We start from the raw sequence: 16,385 nt of genomic DNA, 5'->3' as shown, positions 1-16,385 counted from the left end.
GCCAGAATTTACAGTCCAGCACCTCTCAGGCCAGACAGGCTGAATCCTGTGAGGACCCCAATTCCTCTACTATGCGACTGAGTCTTTACTGTGCTCCCTCCCCATGTGTGCTCAGATACTGAACTTCAGAGGCGAAGGGAGTTCAGCACCAGATGAAGCTTCAGACTGTACTGAAGTAAGGCTTCTCCATCTTTTGCCAAGAAGGGCCCCTTTCCATATTTTTCCATCACTGTTACGAAATATTTTATACCTCAATCAAATTACATGACCAGTCATCAGGCACACAGAACTGCCATTTGCCTGGCTACTTCTGAGGTACCCAAAGTGATGAGACAGGGAAGTCTAGTGGGCCCAGGCAGCTTTATCCCCGGTTGTACAAAATGCTAACTAGAGGTCAAAGCCACACATGACACCTTCTCAGATCCACTGGAGGAGATCTGGGGCTAAAAAAAAAAATGCAAACAAATGGATTTCACATTTTCTCCCTGAAAGAATCTGTGTTTCGGGGAATATATCTGAGTCCTGCTCCAACAGGGAGCGTGTCATGAGCATGCTTATCCTTGTCTCACTTTGTCCCAGCTCTTAGCCTTTTTCTGCCCTATTTGGACTATCCCTCCTCTCTGCCCTCTGTCCTTAGCTGCTCCTCTTTCTAAGTTGCCTCTGCCCACTTTCTCTCTTACATACCTGGCTCTGGGGATCATACTGCTGCTGCAGCATGGTGGCCACCTTATCCTCAAAGAGGCAGAGCTGCTCATATATCTGCTGCAGGAACACCTCCTGCTGGGACGGGTCCAAAAGGCAGCCTTGTACCAGCACCTAAGCAGCACAAGGGAAAGACTGAGACAGGACGGTCAGGGGGGCACAGACCACTACACTTCTGCTCTGTTTATTCTCCATAGCTCCATCTAGACGATCCTGACTTCCTACCCAACTAGGGTCTATGATTCCAAAACCAATTTCCCCCTTATCCAGTCTCCATCAGTCCTCAGCCCAGGTCCCCAGTCATTAGTCATCTTTATCTGGGGTCACAACTTCCCTCTGATTAGGGTCCTCCACACTGGGCTTCCCCAATCCCCACATGGGCACCATAAGATCTTCTATTAATAGCTTCTTCTACCTTGGTCTACAGGATGTCTTATGAGCTGCCCTCCTCAGCCTGGCAAAGTCTCTTTTATTCTCATACTTTTTAATGCTTTTTTATTTCTAAGCATACTGACCAGCCCAAGATCAGCTGTCACCATGGAGACGCCTACCTTCTGTATACACAGAGGCTATTCTGGACCTTTTCAATTTTACAAAAATTAACTGGGCATGGTGGCGGGCACCTGTAATCCCAGCTACTCGGGAGGCTGAGGCAAGAGAATTGCTTAACCGGGACTTGGAAGGTGGAGGTTGCAGTGAGCAGAGATCACGCCACTGCACTCCAGCCTGGGCTACAGATAATTTTCTGTATCAAAAAAAAATTTTTTTTTTTAAATTTTTGTGGGTACATAGAAGGTGTATATATTTATGGGGCACATGAGATATTTTGATACAGGAATACAAATAACAATTACATCATGGTAAATGGGGTATCGCCCATTCTTTTTTTTTTTTTTTGAGACAGAGCCTTGCTTTGTCGCCCAGGCTCGAGTGCAATGATGTGATCTTGGCTCACTGCAACCTCCGCCTCCCGGTTCAAGCGATTCTTGTGCCTCAGCCTTCCTCAGCTGGGATTACAGGCATGGGCCACCACACCCAGCTAATTTTTGTATTTTTAGTAGAGACGGGGTTTCATCATGTTGGCCAGGTTGGTCTCAAACTCCTGGCCTCAAGTGATCCACACATCTCGGCCTCCCAAAGTGCTGGGATTACAGGCATGAGCTACCATGCCTAGCCCAGCTCAGGCATTTATCCTATTTTTTGTGTTACAATCCAATTTTACTCTTTTATTTTTAAATGTACAATAAATTACTGTTGACTGTAGTCAGTCTACTGTGCTATCAAGTACTAGATCTTATTCATTCTTTCTAACTCTATTTTTGTACCCATTAACCATCTCCCCTTTCCACCTCCCCAACTACCTTTCCCAGCCTTTGGTAACCATCGTTCTACTCTCCATGAGTTCAACTGCTTTAATTTTTAGCTCTTACAAGTAAGTACCAACATGCCAAGTTTGTCTTTCTGTGCCTGGCTTATTTCACTTAACACAATGTCCTCCAGTTCCATCCATGTTGTTGCAAATGACAGGATCTCATTCTTTTTTATGGCTGAATAGTATTCCACTGTGTATATGTACCACATTTTCTTTATCCATTCATCTGTCAATGAACACTTAGGCTGCTTCCAGATCTTGTCTATTGTGAATAGTGCTGTAATAAACATGGGAGTGCAAATATCTCTTCCATATACTGATTTCCTTTCTTTTTGGTATACACCTAGGAGTGAGGATTGCTAGATCATATGGTAGCTCTATTTTCAGGTTTTTGTTTTTGTTTGAGATGGAGTCTCACTCTGTCATCCAGCTGGAGTGCAGTGGCACTATCTCGGCTCACTGTAATCTCTGCCTCCCAGATTTAAGCAAATTCTCTGCCTCAGGCTCCCAAGTAGCTGGGATTACAGGCATCTGCCACCACACCCAACTAATTTTTATATTTTCAGTAGAGATGAGGTTTCACCATGTTGGTCAGGCTGTTCTTGAACTCCTGACCTCATGATCCACCCACCTCGGCCTCCCAAAGTGCTGGGATTACAGGTGTGAGCCACCGCGCCCGGCCTATTTTCAGTTTTTTGAGGAACCTCCAAACTGTTCTTCATAGTGATTGTACTAATTTACATTTCTACCAACAGTGCACAAGGTTATCTTTTCTCCACATCCTCACCAGCATTTGTTATTGCCTGTCTTTTGGATAAAAACCATTTTAACTGGGGTGAAATGATATCTCATTGTAGTTTTGATTTGCATTTCTTTGATGATCAATGATGTTGAGCACCTTTTCATATACCTGTCATATGTATGCCTTCTTTTGAGAAATGTCTATTGAGATTTTTTAAGAAAAAAATCCCACTTTAAAATCAGATTATTATATATTTTTTTCTTTTGAGGCAGGTCTGGCTCCAGCCGCCCCAGGCTGGAGTGCCCAGTGGCTGGGATCTCGGCTCACCAAGCCACCAGCCTCCGGGTTCATTCTCCACCTCAGCCTCCCGAGTAGCTGGGACTACAGGCGCCCGCCACCTCGCCCGGCTAGTTTTTTGTATTTCTTAATAGAGACGGGGTTTCACCGTGTTAGCCAGGATGGTCTTGATCTCCTGACCTCGTGATCTGCCCGTCTCGGCCTCCCAAAGTGCTGGGATTACAGGCTTGAGCCACCGCGCCCGGCCATATTTTTTTCTTATAGAGTTGTTTGAGCTCCTTATATATTCTGGTTTTAATCCTTGTTAGACGGGTGGTTTGCAAATATTTTCTCCCATTCTGTGAGTTGTTTCCTCACTTTGTTGATTGTTTCCTTTGCTGTGCAGAAGCTTTTTAACTTGATATGATCCTGTTTGTCCATTTTTTCTTTGGATGCTTGTGCTTGCAGGGTATTATCAAGAAATCTTTGAGCTAAGCACAGTGGTTCACATCTGTAATCCCAGCACTTTGGGAGGCCAAGGTGGGAAGATCGCTTGAGCCCAGGAGCTAGAGACCAGCTCGGTAGAGATCTCATCTCTATAAAAAAAAAAAACCAAAAACCAAAAACCAAAAAAAAAAACTAAAAATTAGCTGAGCGTGGTGAAATACACCTGTGGTCTCAGCTACTCAGGAGTCTGAGGCAGGAGAATCACTTGAGCCCAAGAGATCAAGGCTGCAGTGAGCTGTGTTCACACCACTGCACTCCAGCCTAGGAAACACAGCGAGACCTTCCATGGAGAACACAGCCAGTACCAGGGTTTATGCAGACTGTGGGTGAAGCTGTTGATCTCTTTATAATCTGCACAGACTATTGTGGGTATTTCTGGGCAGGCAGTTCCTTTGCCTGTTTCAGGAGAGGTTTACTGATTTGGGGCTTATACGTCAGGTCTTTGGTTTGGGTCTCATTTCAGGGGTTGTTTGGGGGCTGGGTGTTCCACCTTACATGGGAGGCGGACAGACAGTGGATGAAGTTGCTGGGGCAGTGGCTCACGCCTGTAATCCCAGCACTTTGGGAGGCCGAGGCGGGCAAATCACCAGGTCAAGAGTTCTAGACCAGCCTGGCCAACATGGTGAAACCCCGTCTCTACTTAAAATACAAAAAATTAGCTGGGCTTAGTGGCAGGCACCTGTAATCCCAGCTACTCAGGAGGCTGAGGCAGGGGAACTGCTTGAACCCAGGAGGTGGAGGTTGCAGTGAACCAAGATCACACCACTGCACTCTAACCCCAGGCAACAGAGTGAGACTCTGTCTCAAAAAAAAAAAAAAAAAAAAGATAGTGGATGAACTTTTCTGCTGTATCTTGTGGGCAGGTGATTTTGCTTTTGTTTCTGTTTTGCATTCTTCCCCCTCCACAAGCCAAAGTCATTTCATTTGGTTTCCACTGTGTGGACAGTGCTGGAGCTCAGTGCTTGACAGAGGATGTGGGGCTGGCTGAGCCCTGGGTTGCAGACATGGCAAAGCAGAGAAACTGTTCTTCTGGTTCCTGCCCAATCACAAAGGGGCAAAAGCCCTTCCCAGGGAGGAGGGTGTTCAGGAGCCAGACTTTTGGAGAGGAGGTAGTTTCCAGTCTGCTGGGTGACTGTCATTCTGCATGTGTTCCCTGAGCTGGAAAGGGCTGGAAGCTTTACGCATGAACCATGGAGAAGTAGCAATCACCCCTGCCATGGGTAGAGGGGATCCTAACTGGGCCCCCTGGGTCAGGCTAGAGCCAACACTGTCAGCCACCCCCTCTGGCCTGCTGGCAATGCCACAGGTGCCCAAGAAGATGGGGGATACCTGTGCCAGAAGCCAACCTGGTCTTTCCAAGGGGCAGCGCCCCCCGTGAAGACAGAAGTGAGAGAATAAAGTTCCCTGCAGGCCCTCTATCACTTTTAGGTTGTATTTTTCAATTGCTGACATTTCAAAGGGGACCCTCCAGAAGCCCAGCTGGCTTCCCCCAAGGACTCCCCCTTTGCCGGGAGTGGATTTCCACATGTGCCTTTGATTTCATATAGATCAGGCTTTACAGTCACCAGTTCAGCTGCCAGTCCCTGGACTGGGGGTTGGTGTTTTCTACAGAAGAGGAATGGCCTCCCTCACCCTGCTCCCCACCCAGGCAGGGCAGCACAGGATCCAGCAACTCAGTGCTATCAAGACCTCCCAAAACCCCAATATACCCCACCTCAGAGGCCTTGCCTGTGCATCCTGAAGCCCCTGTTCCTTGCCATACACTGACGCCTGGCAGCTATAGCAAATGGCTCACGTTCTTTGTCAAAGGCCTGTAGTGAGATGGTTTTGTTTCCTTTATGAGTTTGTTTAAAATTGAAATTAGTTATTTCCTTCTGCTGAACAGTATTAAATAGAGCAGGATGTTGAGTTAATCTGCTAGATTGAGGTTTAAAAAAAAAACAGAAAAGAAATCTTTGCCTAGTCCAGTGTCATGAGCGTTTCTCCAATTTTTTTTTAGTAGTTTCATAGTTTGAGGTCTTAGATTTAAGTCTTTTTTTTTTTTTTCTTGAGATGGAGTCTTACTCTGTAGGCCAGGCCAGAGTACAGTGGCACGATCTCGGATCACTGCAACCTCTGCTGCCCAGGTTCAAGCGATTCTCCTGCCTCAGCCTCCTGAGTAGCTGGGATTACAGGTGCCTGCCACCGCGCCCAGCTAATTTTTTTTTTTGTAGTTTTTTAGTAGAGATGGGGTTTCACATCTTAGCCAGGCTGGTCTTGAACTCCTGACCTCATGATCCACCCACCTTGGCCTCCCAAAGTGCTGGGATTACAAGCATAAGCCACTGCGCCCGACCACATTTAAGTTTTTAATCCATTTTGATTTTATTTTTGTGAGATAGGAGTCTAGTTTCATCCTTCTGCATATGAAAATCCAGTCTTCCCAGAACTATTTATTGAAGAGACTGTTCTTTCCCCAATGTATGTTCTTGGCATCTTTGTCAAAAATGAGTTCACTGTAGATACATGGCTTCTGCATTCTCTATTCTGTTCCATTTGTCTATGTTGTCTGTTTTTATGCCAGCACCACGCTGTTTTTGATTACTATAGCTTTGTGGTATAATTTGAAGTCAGGTAATGTGATTCCTCTAGTTTTGTTTGTTTTGCTCAGAATAGCTTCAGCTATTCTGGGTCTTTTGTGGTTCCATATAAATTTTAAGATTGTTTTCTCTATTTCTATGAAGAATGTCATCGGTATTTTGATAGGAATTGTACTGAATCTGTAGACTGCTTTAGGCAGTGTGGGCATTTTAACAATATCGACTCTCCCAATCCATGAACATGGAATATCGTTCCAATTTTTGGAGTCCACTTCAATTTCTCTCATCAATGTTTTACAGTTTTCGTTGTAAAGATCTTTCACTTCTTTGGTTAAGTTAATTCCTAGGTATTTTATTTTAAACTATTGTAAATGGGATTACTTTCTTGATTTCTTCTTCACATTGTCTGTTGCTGGCATACAGAAATGCTACTGATTTTTTGTATGCTGATTTTGCATCTTGCAACTTTATTGAATTTATCAGTTCTAAAAGTTTTTTGGTGGAGCCATTAGGTTTTTCCAAATAAAAGACCATATCATCTGTAAACAAGGATAATTTGACTTCTTTTTTTCCAATTTGGATGCCCTTTCTTTCTTTCTCTTGTCTGACTATTCTAGGCAGAACTTCCCTTCTTTTTTACGCTCAAAATCCTCTCCTTATCCCCCTAATGAATGCTCCTTCCTTCCCTTTACCCTCAGCAGGTAACTCCCACCCTGTGCCCTCTTCAAAGAGAAAGGAAGTCAGTCAATAGAAATGCCCAGGTTACCCCAACCTGGAGGGTACACTACTCTCCAATTCTCTGAAAGCATCCCCAAAGTCTACTGAATGTTTACATCTGTGTCTTTGTTCTTCCTTCAAGGTGCTGAAGAAAGGATTCCTCTTCCTCTTCATTTTCCCTATAGCTAATCTGTCCATCTAAATCTTGAGCCTTTTGTCTCTCTAATATCTTCATCATTTCTCCATGGGCTCCTTTTCTTCTACTTCAAACATAAATAAGTGTCCCCATCCTAAAATTGTATATAGACCCAGCAGTCCCTGTGGTGGCCCTCAGGATCTCACCTCTCTTTCCCCATCACACTCCTACAACCTGCCCCACATGCCCACTTCTCCCGGACCCTGACTCTATGGAACAACTACTTTTTTACTCCCTGTTCCCAATTGGAAAGTGGGTGGGGTGAGCCAGAAGAGGGAAAGCGGGACATTGTCTCACTCTACAGGCCCATGGGAAGGAAAATGAGCAGAACTGGAGCCATAAAAAGGTGAGAAAGACGTTCCTATTCATATTGTTTAGAATAATGAAAATTGGGACAACCCAAGTGGCCAAGAAGGGGCTGGCTAAACATATGATAAAATATGATGAAACAGTAAGTTAACAGGTCATTAAAAATCACGTTTTCAAATAATATTTAGTGACATAGAAGAACGCCCATACTATATGTTAAAAAAAAAAAAAAAAAAAAAGCAGGACAGGCTAGGCACAGCAGCTCATGCCTATAATCCCAGTACTTTGGGAGGCTGAGGTGGGAGGATCACTTGAAGCCAGGAGTTTGAGACCAGCCTGGACAACATAACAAGATCCTGTCTCTACAAAAAAAATTTTTTAAAATTAGTCGGGTGTGGTGGCACACACCTGCAGTCCCAGCTATTTGGGAGGCTGAGGTGGGAGATCACTTAAGCCCAGAAGTTCAAGATTACATTGAGCTATGATCATGCCTCTGCACTCCAGCCTGGGTGACAGAGTGAGACCCTATGTCTTACTTAAACAGAACAAAAAACAGGACATAAAATCATGTGTCTAGAATGAGTCTCTTGATTCTCCCTTTCTCTTTGGGTAAAGAGATGGAGGTGAGGGAGGAAAATTCCATAAAATGTTTGAATTTAAGCAAGGCACAGTGGCTCACGCCTGCAATCCCAGCACTTTGGGAGGCTGAAGCGGGCAGATCACAAGGTCAGGAGATGGAGACCATCCTGGCCAACACGGTGAAAGCCCGTGTCTACTAAAAATACAAAAAATTAGCCAGGCGTGCTGGCATGTGCCTGTAGTACCAGCTACTTGAAAGGCTGAGGCAGGAGAATCGCTTGAACCCAGGAGGTGGAGGTTGCAGTGAGCCCAGACTGCACCACTGCACTCCAGCCTGGGTAACAGAGTGAGACTCTGTCTTAAAACAAAACAAAACAAAACAAAACAAAACAAAAAGGTTAGAATTTAATACAATATCCAGAAACAACTGCTGTTGTTTCTGAGTATTGTATTATAGATGAGTTTTGTTTTTTTCTTTATATTTTAATGTATTTTGCAAATCTTCTTTGATGAACATGTATTATATACATGAACTAACTTTTTTGAGACTTTTTTGAGACTTTTTTGAGACTTTTGGGTCTCACTCTGTGGCCCAGGCTAGTCTCAAACTCCTGGCCTCAAATAATCCTTTCGCCTCAGCCTCCCAAGTAGCTGGGATTACAGGCATGCACTGCTGTGCTGTGATTTAACAGGATACATCTTGTTTTTTTTTTTTTTTTTTTTGTAGACAGTCTCACTCTGTTGCTCAGGTTGGAGTGCAGTGGCGTGATCTTGGCTCATGGCAACCTCTGCCTCCCAGGTTCAAGCGATTCTCATGAGTTGGCCTCCCAAGCAGCGGGGATTACAGATATGCACCACCACACCCAGCTAATTTGTTGTTGTTGATGTATTTTTAGTAGACAGGGTTTCACCACATTGGCTAGGCTGGTCTCAAATGCTTGGCCTCATGTGATCCACCTGCCTTGGCTTCCCAAAGTGTTAGGATTATAGATGTGAGCCACTGCGCCCAGCCAGGATACATCTTGAGGGAGCTACAGAGAAAATGAAAAGTCTGGCTCAGGGCGGCCAAGTGGCCCTGGGGCTTAACTGATGAAATCCTCTCCTTCCCTATAGCTGCTGTCCTTATTCAGGCCTCCTCCTCTCACCCATGCTACAATAATCTTCACCTATTCTCCCATCCAGACTTTGTCCCCAAATCCATCCTCCATATTAGCCACAAAATACTGTGATCTTCCCAGTGTACACATGTGATCTTGTTACTGTCCGTTTAAAACTTTCAATGGCTCTCCACCACCTATGACTAATTATTTTGATAGCTAACATTTGCACATTTTCTATGTGGCAAGCACAGTTCTAAGTGCTTGACATGAATTAATTCAATCACCATATGATATAGGCAATGTTAATATCCCCATTTGGAGAAAGGACACAGATGCACAGAAAGGTTAAGTAACTTGCGAAGGACATACGACCAGTAAGTGGTACAACCAGGAAGCAAACACAGGCAATGTGATTCCAGATCCAGTGCTCTTATTCTTCACACTGAACTCCCCCATAGAATAAAGCACAAAGTCCTTAGCGTCACATTCATGGCCTTTCATAACCAGCTCCCACTTATGTCTACAGTCCCTTTACCATCTCTTTCCACATTCAAATTTTACTCTGTTGACACTGAATAATATGTAGTTCCCTAAAATACCTGTGATTGAGAGTACAGGTTCATAGTACCATGTATTTGTTTTTGCTGGTCCCTCTGTCAGAAAAGTCCATTTCCCCTTCTTTGAATGGTTAACCTCAATTCTTTCTTCAAAACTCAGTTCAAATGCTGCTTTGGGCCAGACACAGTAGCTCATGCCTGTAATCCCAGCACTTTGGGAGACAGAGGCAGGTGGATCACTTGAGGTCAGAAGTTCAAGGCCAGCCTGGCCAACATGGTGAAACCCCATCTCTACTAAAAAAAAAAAAAAAAAAAAAAATTAGCTGGGCGTGCTGGTGGGCACCTGTAATCCCAGCTACTTGAAAGGCTGAGGCAGGAGAATCGCTTGAACCCAGAAGGTGGAGGGTGCAGTGAGCTAAGGTTGCACCACTGCACTCTAGCCTGGGCAACAGAGCAAGACTCTGTCTCAAAAACACAAAAAACAAATGCTGCTTGGTCTGAAAGATTTCTCTGTTGTGGCCCCATGCTTGGTTGGGTGCTCCCTCTTGGTGCTCCAATAGCACCTGAGTCATCTTATCGGTGCCCTTATCACATTCAACTGCAATTACCTCCCTTTAATATCTGTCTTTCCCACTAAACTCTCAACTCTTCCCATCAGGAGAAAGACAAGATCTGATTCATCTGTGTGTTCAGGACCTGCTCAGGCCTGGTATAGATCAGGCTTCACTAAGTGTTTGCCAACCTGAACCAAGTTTTGAGTGATTATCTAACATCCATGCTCTCCCTGCCTTGGCTATCAGTGCCTGTAAAACCTGGCCCCCATCTGGGGATGCAGCCCACAACTGACAGTCCTAACAGCTATACTAGGAAAGCACTTTAAACTAGCGCAGAGGGTTGGCAATCCCTGCCCTGAGATCCAGGTATGCACCAATTTTGTAGATATATGTTTCAGACCCTTAGATCCTGTTCCCAATACCTTCTCTCTCAAAGCCAGTTTGATAGCTAAGGTGACAATGCAGCCATCAGGGACAGTTTCAGGGAAAGCCTTTACCAATGAGTTAAGGGTGGTTAAAAGCAGATGAGGGGAAACTGAGCCAATGCTTATCTAAGTCAAAAACAGATATTCCAGTAACAGACTTGGCCATTCTCCAAAAGGAGTGTCTTGTGATAGCCTCCTTGAGTGCTGGATAAGCCCTGTAATTATCTGTGTGGTCAGTATTATACCCAACAGTTCACATGGCCCTCAAAAAAACAAATGACCCACGCCGGGTGTGGTGGCTCACGCCTGTAATCCCAGCACTTTGGGAAGCGGAGGCAGGAAGATCACCTGAGGTCAGGAGTTCAAGACCAGCCTAGCCAACATGGCAAAACCCCGTCTTTAATAAAAAATAAAATAAAATAAAATAAGCTGGGCCTGGTGGTGAGTGCCTATAATCCCAGCTACTTGGGAGGCTGAGGCAGGAGAACCACTTGAACCCGGAGGGCAGAGGTTGCAGTGAGCTGAGATTGTGACATTGCACTCCAGCCTGGGCGAAAACAGCAAAACTCTGTCTCAAAAAAACAAAAAACAAAAAAACCAAAAAATGACCCTCCTCTATTGTTGAAACCAATTATATTTCTGGGTGATTTGTTGTCTTTGAAAATCACAAAACTCTTCCAAAAGACCATCTCCTGAGGGTACAGCACATCAGCAAACCATCCAATAGAACTAAAGGAGAAGGGGGGAACAGAGAAAACAGACATCCAGTGGTCAGAACCAGAGATTTATAGAAGTGGTGAAAAAGGCAGTTGTCCAATCAACACCAACTGACCCAAAGTCTATGGGAAAGCCCTTTAAGTCCAGAGGAACTGGTTCTTCTCAAGAGGAGAGAGACTCATGAGAACGACTAGAAAACAGGTTCAAGAAGCCAGCAGAGCTGGGGATTTTGGGGACAAACAGCAGAGACAGGATAAGGACTTGGTCAGAGGACTAACAGAAATTTGGTCTGAGGGTACAAACTTGGAGAGATGATGCAATACCTGGTGGGACTGCAGTCCAATGATGGAGGAGTAGGCCTGGATAGTTATGTAGATTTCAGGCTGGAAGTCGATGCAAGATCCAGGCACTCGGAAGGGCCGAAGCAGCCCGCCTAGGCAGCGGGACAGGGCATGGAAAACTTCATCAAACAAGATCTCCCCTGTGGAATCATCCTGAGGGCAGAGAAAGAGCGCTCAAGGGCGTTCAAAGGCAGCCTTAACCAGAGGGCAGAAACATGCAGCTTCCATGGGTCAGTAGGACCCTTATCTTATGGCTGATCATACACCCAAATACAGTGCCATACATGGAACAGTTTCTGGGATGTTTTTTGGAAACAAAAACGACAAAACCAGGGTCTTGCTTTCCCAGGCTGGAGCGCAGCGGCCTGATCCTGGCTCACTGTAGCCTCGATCTCCTGGGCTCAAGCAATCCACCCACCTTAGTCTTCCGAGTAGCTAGGACAGGTTGCATGCCAGGATGCCTGGCTCATTTTTGTAGTTTTTATAGAGATGGAGTTTTGCCTTGTGGCCCAGGCTAGTCTCGAACTCCTGAGCTCGAGCAATCAGCCCACCTCGGCTTCCCAAAGTGCTGTGATTGCAGGCATGAACCAGCACGGTTGGCCCAGTTCTGTTTTTAAACACCCACCATTCCTTTATAAGCCTGTCTTCTCTCCAAAATGGTAGGCTGGGTCCATTTTTCACTTCCCCACAGGCCTTTCCCTCTCCTCACCCCCCACCCTATCCTTTCTTCCCACAGTCTCCCTTCAATCCTTTACCACAATGCCAGTAGATGGGCTAAGGTCCAGCTCAATGACAAACCGATACTGCCAAGCCAGGAAGGTGACTCGGGTGGAAGGTACAAGGAGGAATGGCCTTGGGACCACTGGTTCATCTGGTTGCCACCCAGGGGGCAGGACACTGAGGACTTCCAATTCCTGTTCAGACTGAAGCTGAAAATTAGGATGGTAAGAAAAGGAAAGGATCAGGGAAGTACCCCTTTCTTCCCAGGACCTGCCTTCTATATCCCAAATGACACATCAATGGCTCCACCTCCTTCAATCTAACCATATACTCTTCCTCTAACTCTCTGGAAAAATTATTTTTTAAAATTTCCATCATCTTGTAGGCAGTCCCTTGCCCTAACCAGACTTAGAGCCCTCAGAGTTAGTCTCCCTCCCTGTCTGTTTCCAGCACTCTCCTAAAAAACAGATCCTTTTGGGCTGGCCTCTCACATCTTTCGTGTGTCTAGGGCTCACCAGCACCTCCTGGGATGTGGCCTGCACAGTTTGATGCAGATGATTGAGGAACCAAGCCAGGCGAACATTTCGGGAGATTCGATAATCCTTTTTCATTAACAGGAACACCTGCCCAGCTTCTTCCACCTGGGAACAAAGAGCCATTAATACATCTTTTAAAAATGTCACCAAGTACCTGGAACACACAGATCACTGTACAAGTAACTTGCCCAAGGAACTCACCATCTGTGAGAGGGAAAGCAGCAGAGGTGAAAAGGTTACCCCAACCTCCATGCAAGGTTTTCTCGGGGAGTCAATTCTCAACTCTCTGTTCCTGTTTGCTCGATACAGACCTCCATATAGATGAAGTGACCCTTCCATATTGTTTCCACAAAGTTTATGTGAGTTTCACCTATAAACTATAAGATTTTGAGGGCAAGGGCTGCGTCTTGATTCTATTTTTGTGTCCCTGTGCTTGGCAAATTGCTACAAACAGAGCAAATACTAGGACAAGTCCCTATTACATGAATGCCAGAGAGTTACTCCTAACAAGTCTTGATAACAGCAGGCACTGAAGACATTTTCACCAAAGGAATAGCAAGCCTTCCGAATACCTCAAAATCAAATCTGTGTGGGTCACAGTCCCCACCTCTGCACTTTCAGTTGTCAGCCCTCTAGTTCTTGCCTCCATTGCCTCACAGGTGGCCACTTCAACAACGCCCTTGCCCATGTCCTTGTCCTTCCGCTACACAAGTCCTGTCAAATCTTATCTCGGGATGAATTTGACATTTTCCCTTATCCATACATATACTATGGCAGCTGCGCTTGGACAGAAAGAAACTTGTCACCTTGCCAGCAGTGCCCACTCTAGCAGGACTTTGCCAGTCCTCTGAATTCTCCTGGCCAGCAGTCTTTCCTGTTCCCCACAGGAGGTTTTCCAATCCCTCAATCCCCTCCCAGCAGATAAACTTGCCCACAGTTCACAAAGGAAACAAAGGTCAACTGGTCTGAACTCCCCAATGTCTCTTCCTGATTAATCCTTATCTGTCACATTCCTTACTCCCTTTCTCTTGTCTGTCCTACACAAAATGGCAAATTTCTCCTCCTGTGTCCCTGATTAATGAGGGGAAGAACACCAGGTGGCAAGAACTGAAGAGCAGGTAGTAGAGGAGAAACAAACAGAAGTTAATAACTGCCTGTTGAGAACCATGATGTTGAAAGAAAGGAAGAATTTTTTTTTTCCAAAATGGGGAAATATGCATGGAGAGAAGACTGAAAAAGCCCTGGAAAACAATAATGAAGAGTTTTTGATGTCAGAGAAAAGAGTGGAGAACACAGACACAATGGCTGTGAAGTTGTAGAGTCTTTCTTCTGCTCCAAGACAGAAGAAAAGGGTAAAAAGATACAGAAAGAGGTACTGGAAAGTGATAAGGATGATAGCAGAAGACAAGAAAGAGGAACTCACATTTATTAAGCACCTAAAATATATGAAAAAGTACTCTGTAAAAGAAAAAAAAAAAAGGGCCGGGCGCAGTGGCTCATGTCTATAATCCCAGAACTTTGGGAGGCCGAGGCGGGTAGACCACCTGAGGTCAGGAGTTCGAGACCAGTCTGGCCAACATGGTGAAACAAACCCCATCTCTACTAAAAATACAAAAATTAGCTAGGCGTGGTGGCGGGCGCCTGTAATCCCAGCTACTTGAGAGGCTGAGGCAGGAGAATCGCTTGAACCCAGGAGGTGGAGGTTGCAGTGAGCCAAGATCACACCCCTGCCCTCCAGTCTGGGCGACAGAGTGAGACTCCATCTCAAAAAAATAAAATAAAATAAAAAGTAAGAAAAAAAAGTACTCTGTAGAGGCCAAGTTCAAGAATTTCAGGTTCGGAAAGTCTGGGTTTGAATCCCAATTCAGCCTCTTATTAGCTGTGAGACAGTGGGAAGGGTGTATCACCTCTTTAAGCTTCAGTGTCCTCCTTTGTAAAATAGAGATAATTACAATACCAATCTAAAGTACTGTTCTATGGAGCAAGGAAAATCATGCATATGAAGTGCTCAGTACAATGCCTGGTAAAAGTTAACAATAACAGCTAGGCATAACGGTTCAAGCCTATGACCCCAACACTTTGGGAGGCTGAGGTGGGCAGACCGTTTGCACCTAGGAGTTCAAGACCAGCCTGGGCAACACAATGAAACCTCAACTCTACTACAAAAAACACAAAAATTAGCCGGGCGTAGTGGCTCGCGCCTATAGTCCCAGCTGCTCTGGAGGCTGAGATGGGAAGATCATCTGAGCCCAGGAGGTTGAGGCTGTGGCGAGCCATGATGGCACCACTGCACTCCAGCCTGAGCAACAGAGTGAGACCCTGTCCAAAAAAAAAAAAAAGAGTTAACTATTACAACACTATACCAGGTTCTTTTTTTTTTTTTTTTTTTTTTTTTTTTTAAGACACAGTTTTGCTCTTATTGTCCAGGCTGGAGTGGCATGATCTCGGCTCACTGCAACCTCTGCCTCCTGGGTTCAAGCGATTCTCCTGCCTCAGCCTCTTAAGTAGCTGGGATTATAAGCGCCCGCCACCAAGTCCAGCTAATTTTTGTATTTTTAGTAGAGACGGGGTTTCACCATGTTGGCCAGGATGGTCTCGATCTCCTGACCTCGGGTGATTCACCAGCCTTGGCCTCCCGAAGAGCTGGGATTACAAGCGTGAGCCACCACGCCCAGCCTATACTAAGTTTTTTACATAAGTAAGCTCATTCAGTATTCACAACAAAACATTTAACAGGAGAAAACAGAGGTCCAAAAAGTTAAGTGATTTAACATAAGTAGTAGGTGTAGGCTGAGAAGTCAAACCAAGGCCTGGTGAGCTGCAAAAGACCATCTACTGAGAGTGTCAAATCAATAAAACTGAGGTCTCATGAGCATAAACGATTTAGTCACGAAAAGGAACACAATGTGGGTAATTAGCAGAAAGGATGTTTTGACATAATCAGAAAGATAAAAACAGAAGTTAAATATCAACATGTTGTGATTGCGTATTGTATTATCTCTCAATAACATCCAAAATCACATCTTAGGGCCAGATACTGTGGCTCAGGCTTGTAATTTCAGCACTTTGGGAGGCCAAAGCGGGCAAATCACTTAAGCCCAGCAGTTTGAGAACAGTCTGGGCCACATGGTGAAAGTCCATCTCTAAAAAATAAAATACAAAAATTAGCTGGGCATGGTGGTGAGCACCTGTAGTCCTAGCTACTCGGGAGATTGAGGTAGGAGCATTGCTTAAGTCTGGGAGGTTGAGGTTGCAGTGAGCTATGATCATACCACTGCACTCTAGCCTGGGCAAAAGAGCAAGATTCTGTCTCAAAAAATAAATTTAAAAAAATAATAAAATGAAATTACACCTTGGGAGATACTACTCTCAACACTGTGTTGAGACAGGCCCTGGCTAGGTTTTTGGATTCATCCTTTGAGTGAGTTTAAGCTACTAAAGGGATTCCACAAGACA

At 45.0% G+C, this 16,385-nt stretch overlaps 1 protein-coding gene across 14 annotated transcripts in view; it reads right to left on the bottom strand.

Annotated features, from left to right (window-relative positions):
- SZT2 (SZT2 subunit of KICSTOR complex) overlaps window positions 1–16,385 on the bottom strand; it is a 67,391-nt gene that overhangs the window by 36,127 nt on the left and 14,879 nt on the right. For 5 of the 14 annotated variants that reach the window (XM_009206628.3, XM_021940496.2, XM_021940479.2 and 2 more), the window contains exons 2-5: window positions 12,885–13,034; window positions 12,429–12,602; window positions 11,656–11,826; window positions 685–816 (exon numbers count right to left, since the gene is read on the bottom strand). In XM_009206628.3, the coding sequence (XP_009204892.2) occupies window positions 685–816; window positions 11,656–11,826; window positions 12,429–12,602; window positions 12,885–13,034 (627 nt within the window). The remainder of the gene's footprint in view (window positions 1–684; window positions 817–11,655; window positions 11,827–12,428; window positions 12,603–12,884; window positions 13,035–16,385) is intronic. The other 9 variants (XM_009206636.3, XM_009206645.3, XM_031667735.1 and 6 more) reach the window with 5 other exon arrangements.

This window comes from Papio anubis, chromosome 1 (assembly GCF_008728515.1).
Source record: "Papio anubis isolate 15944 chromosome 1, Panubis1.0, whole genome shotgun sequence".
Taxonomy (NCBI): Eukaryota; Metazoa; Chordata; class Mammalia; order Primates; family Cercopithecidae; genus Papio; species Papio anubis.
This window is presented reverse-complemented; position numbering and strand designations above follow the sequence as displayed.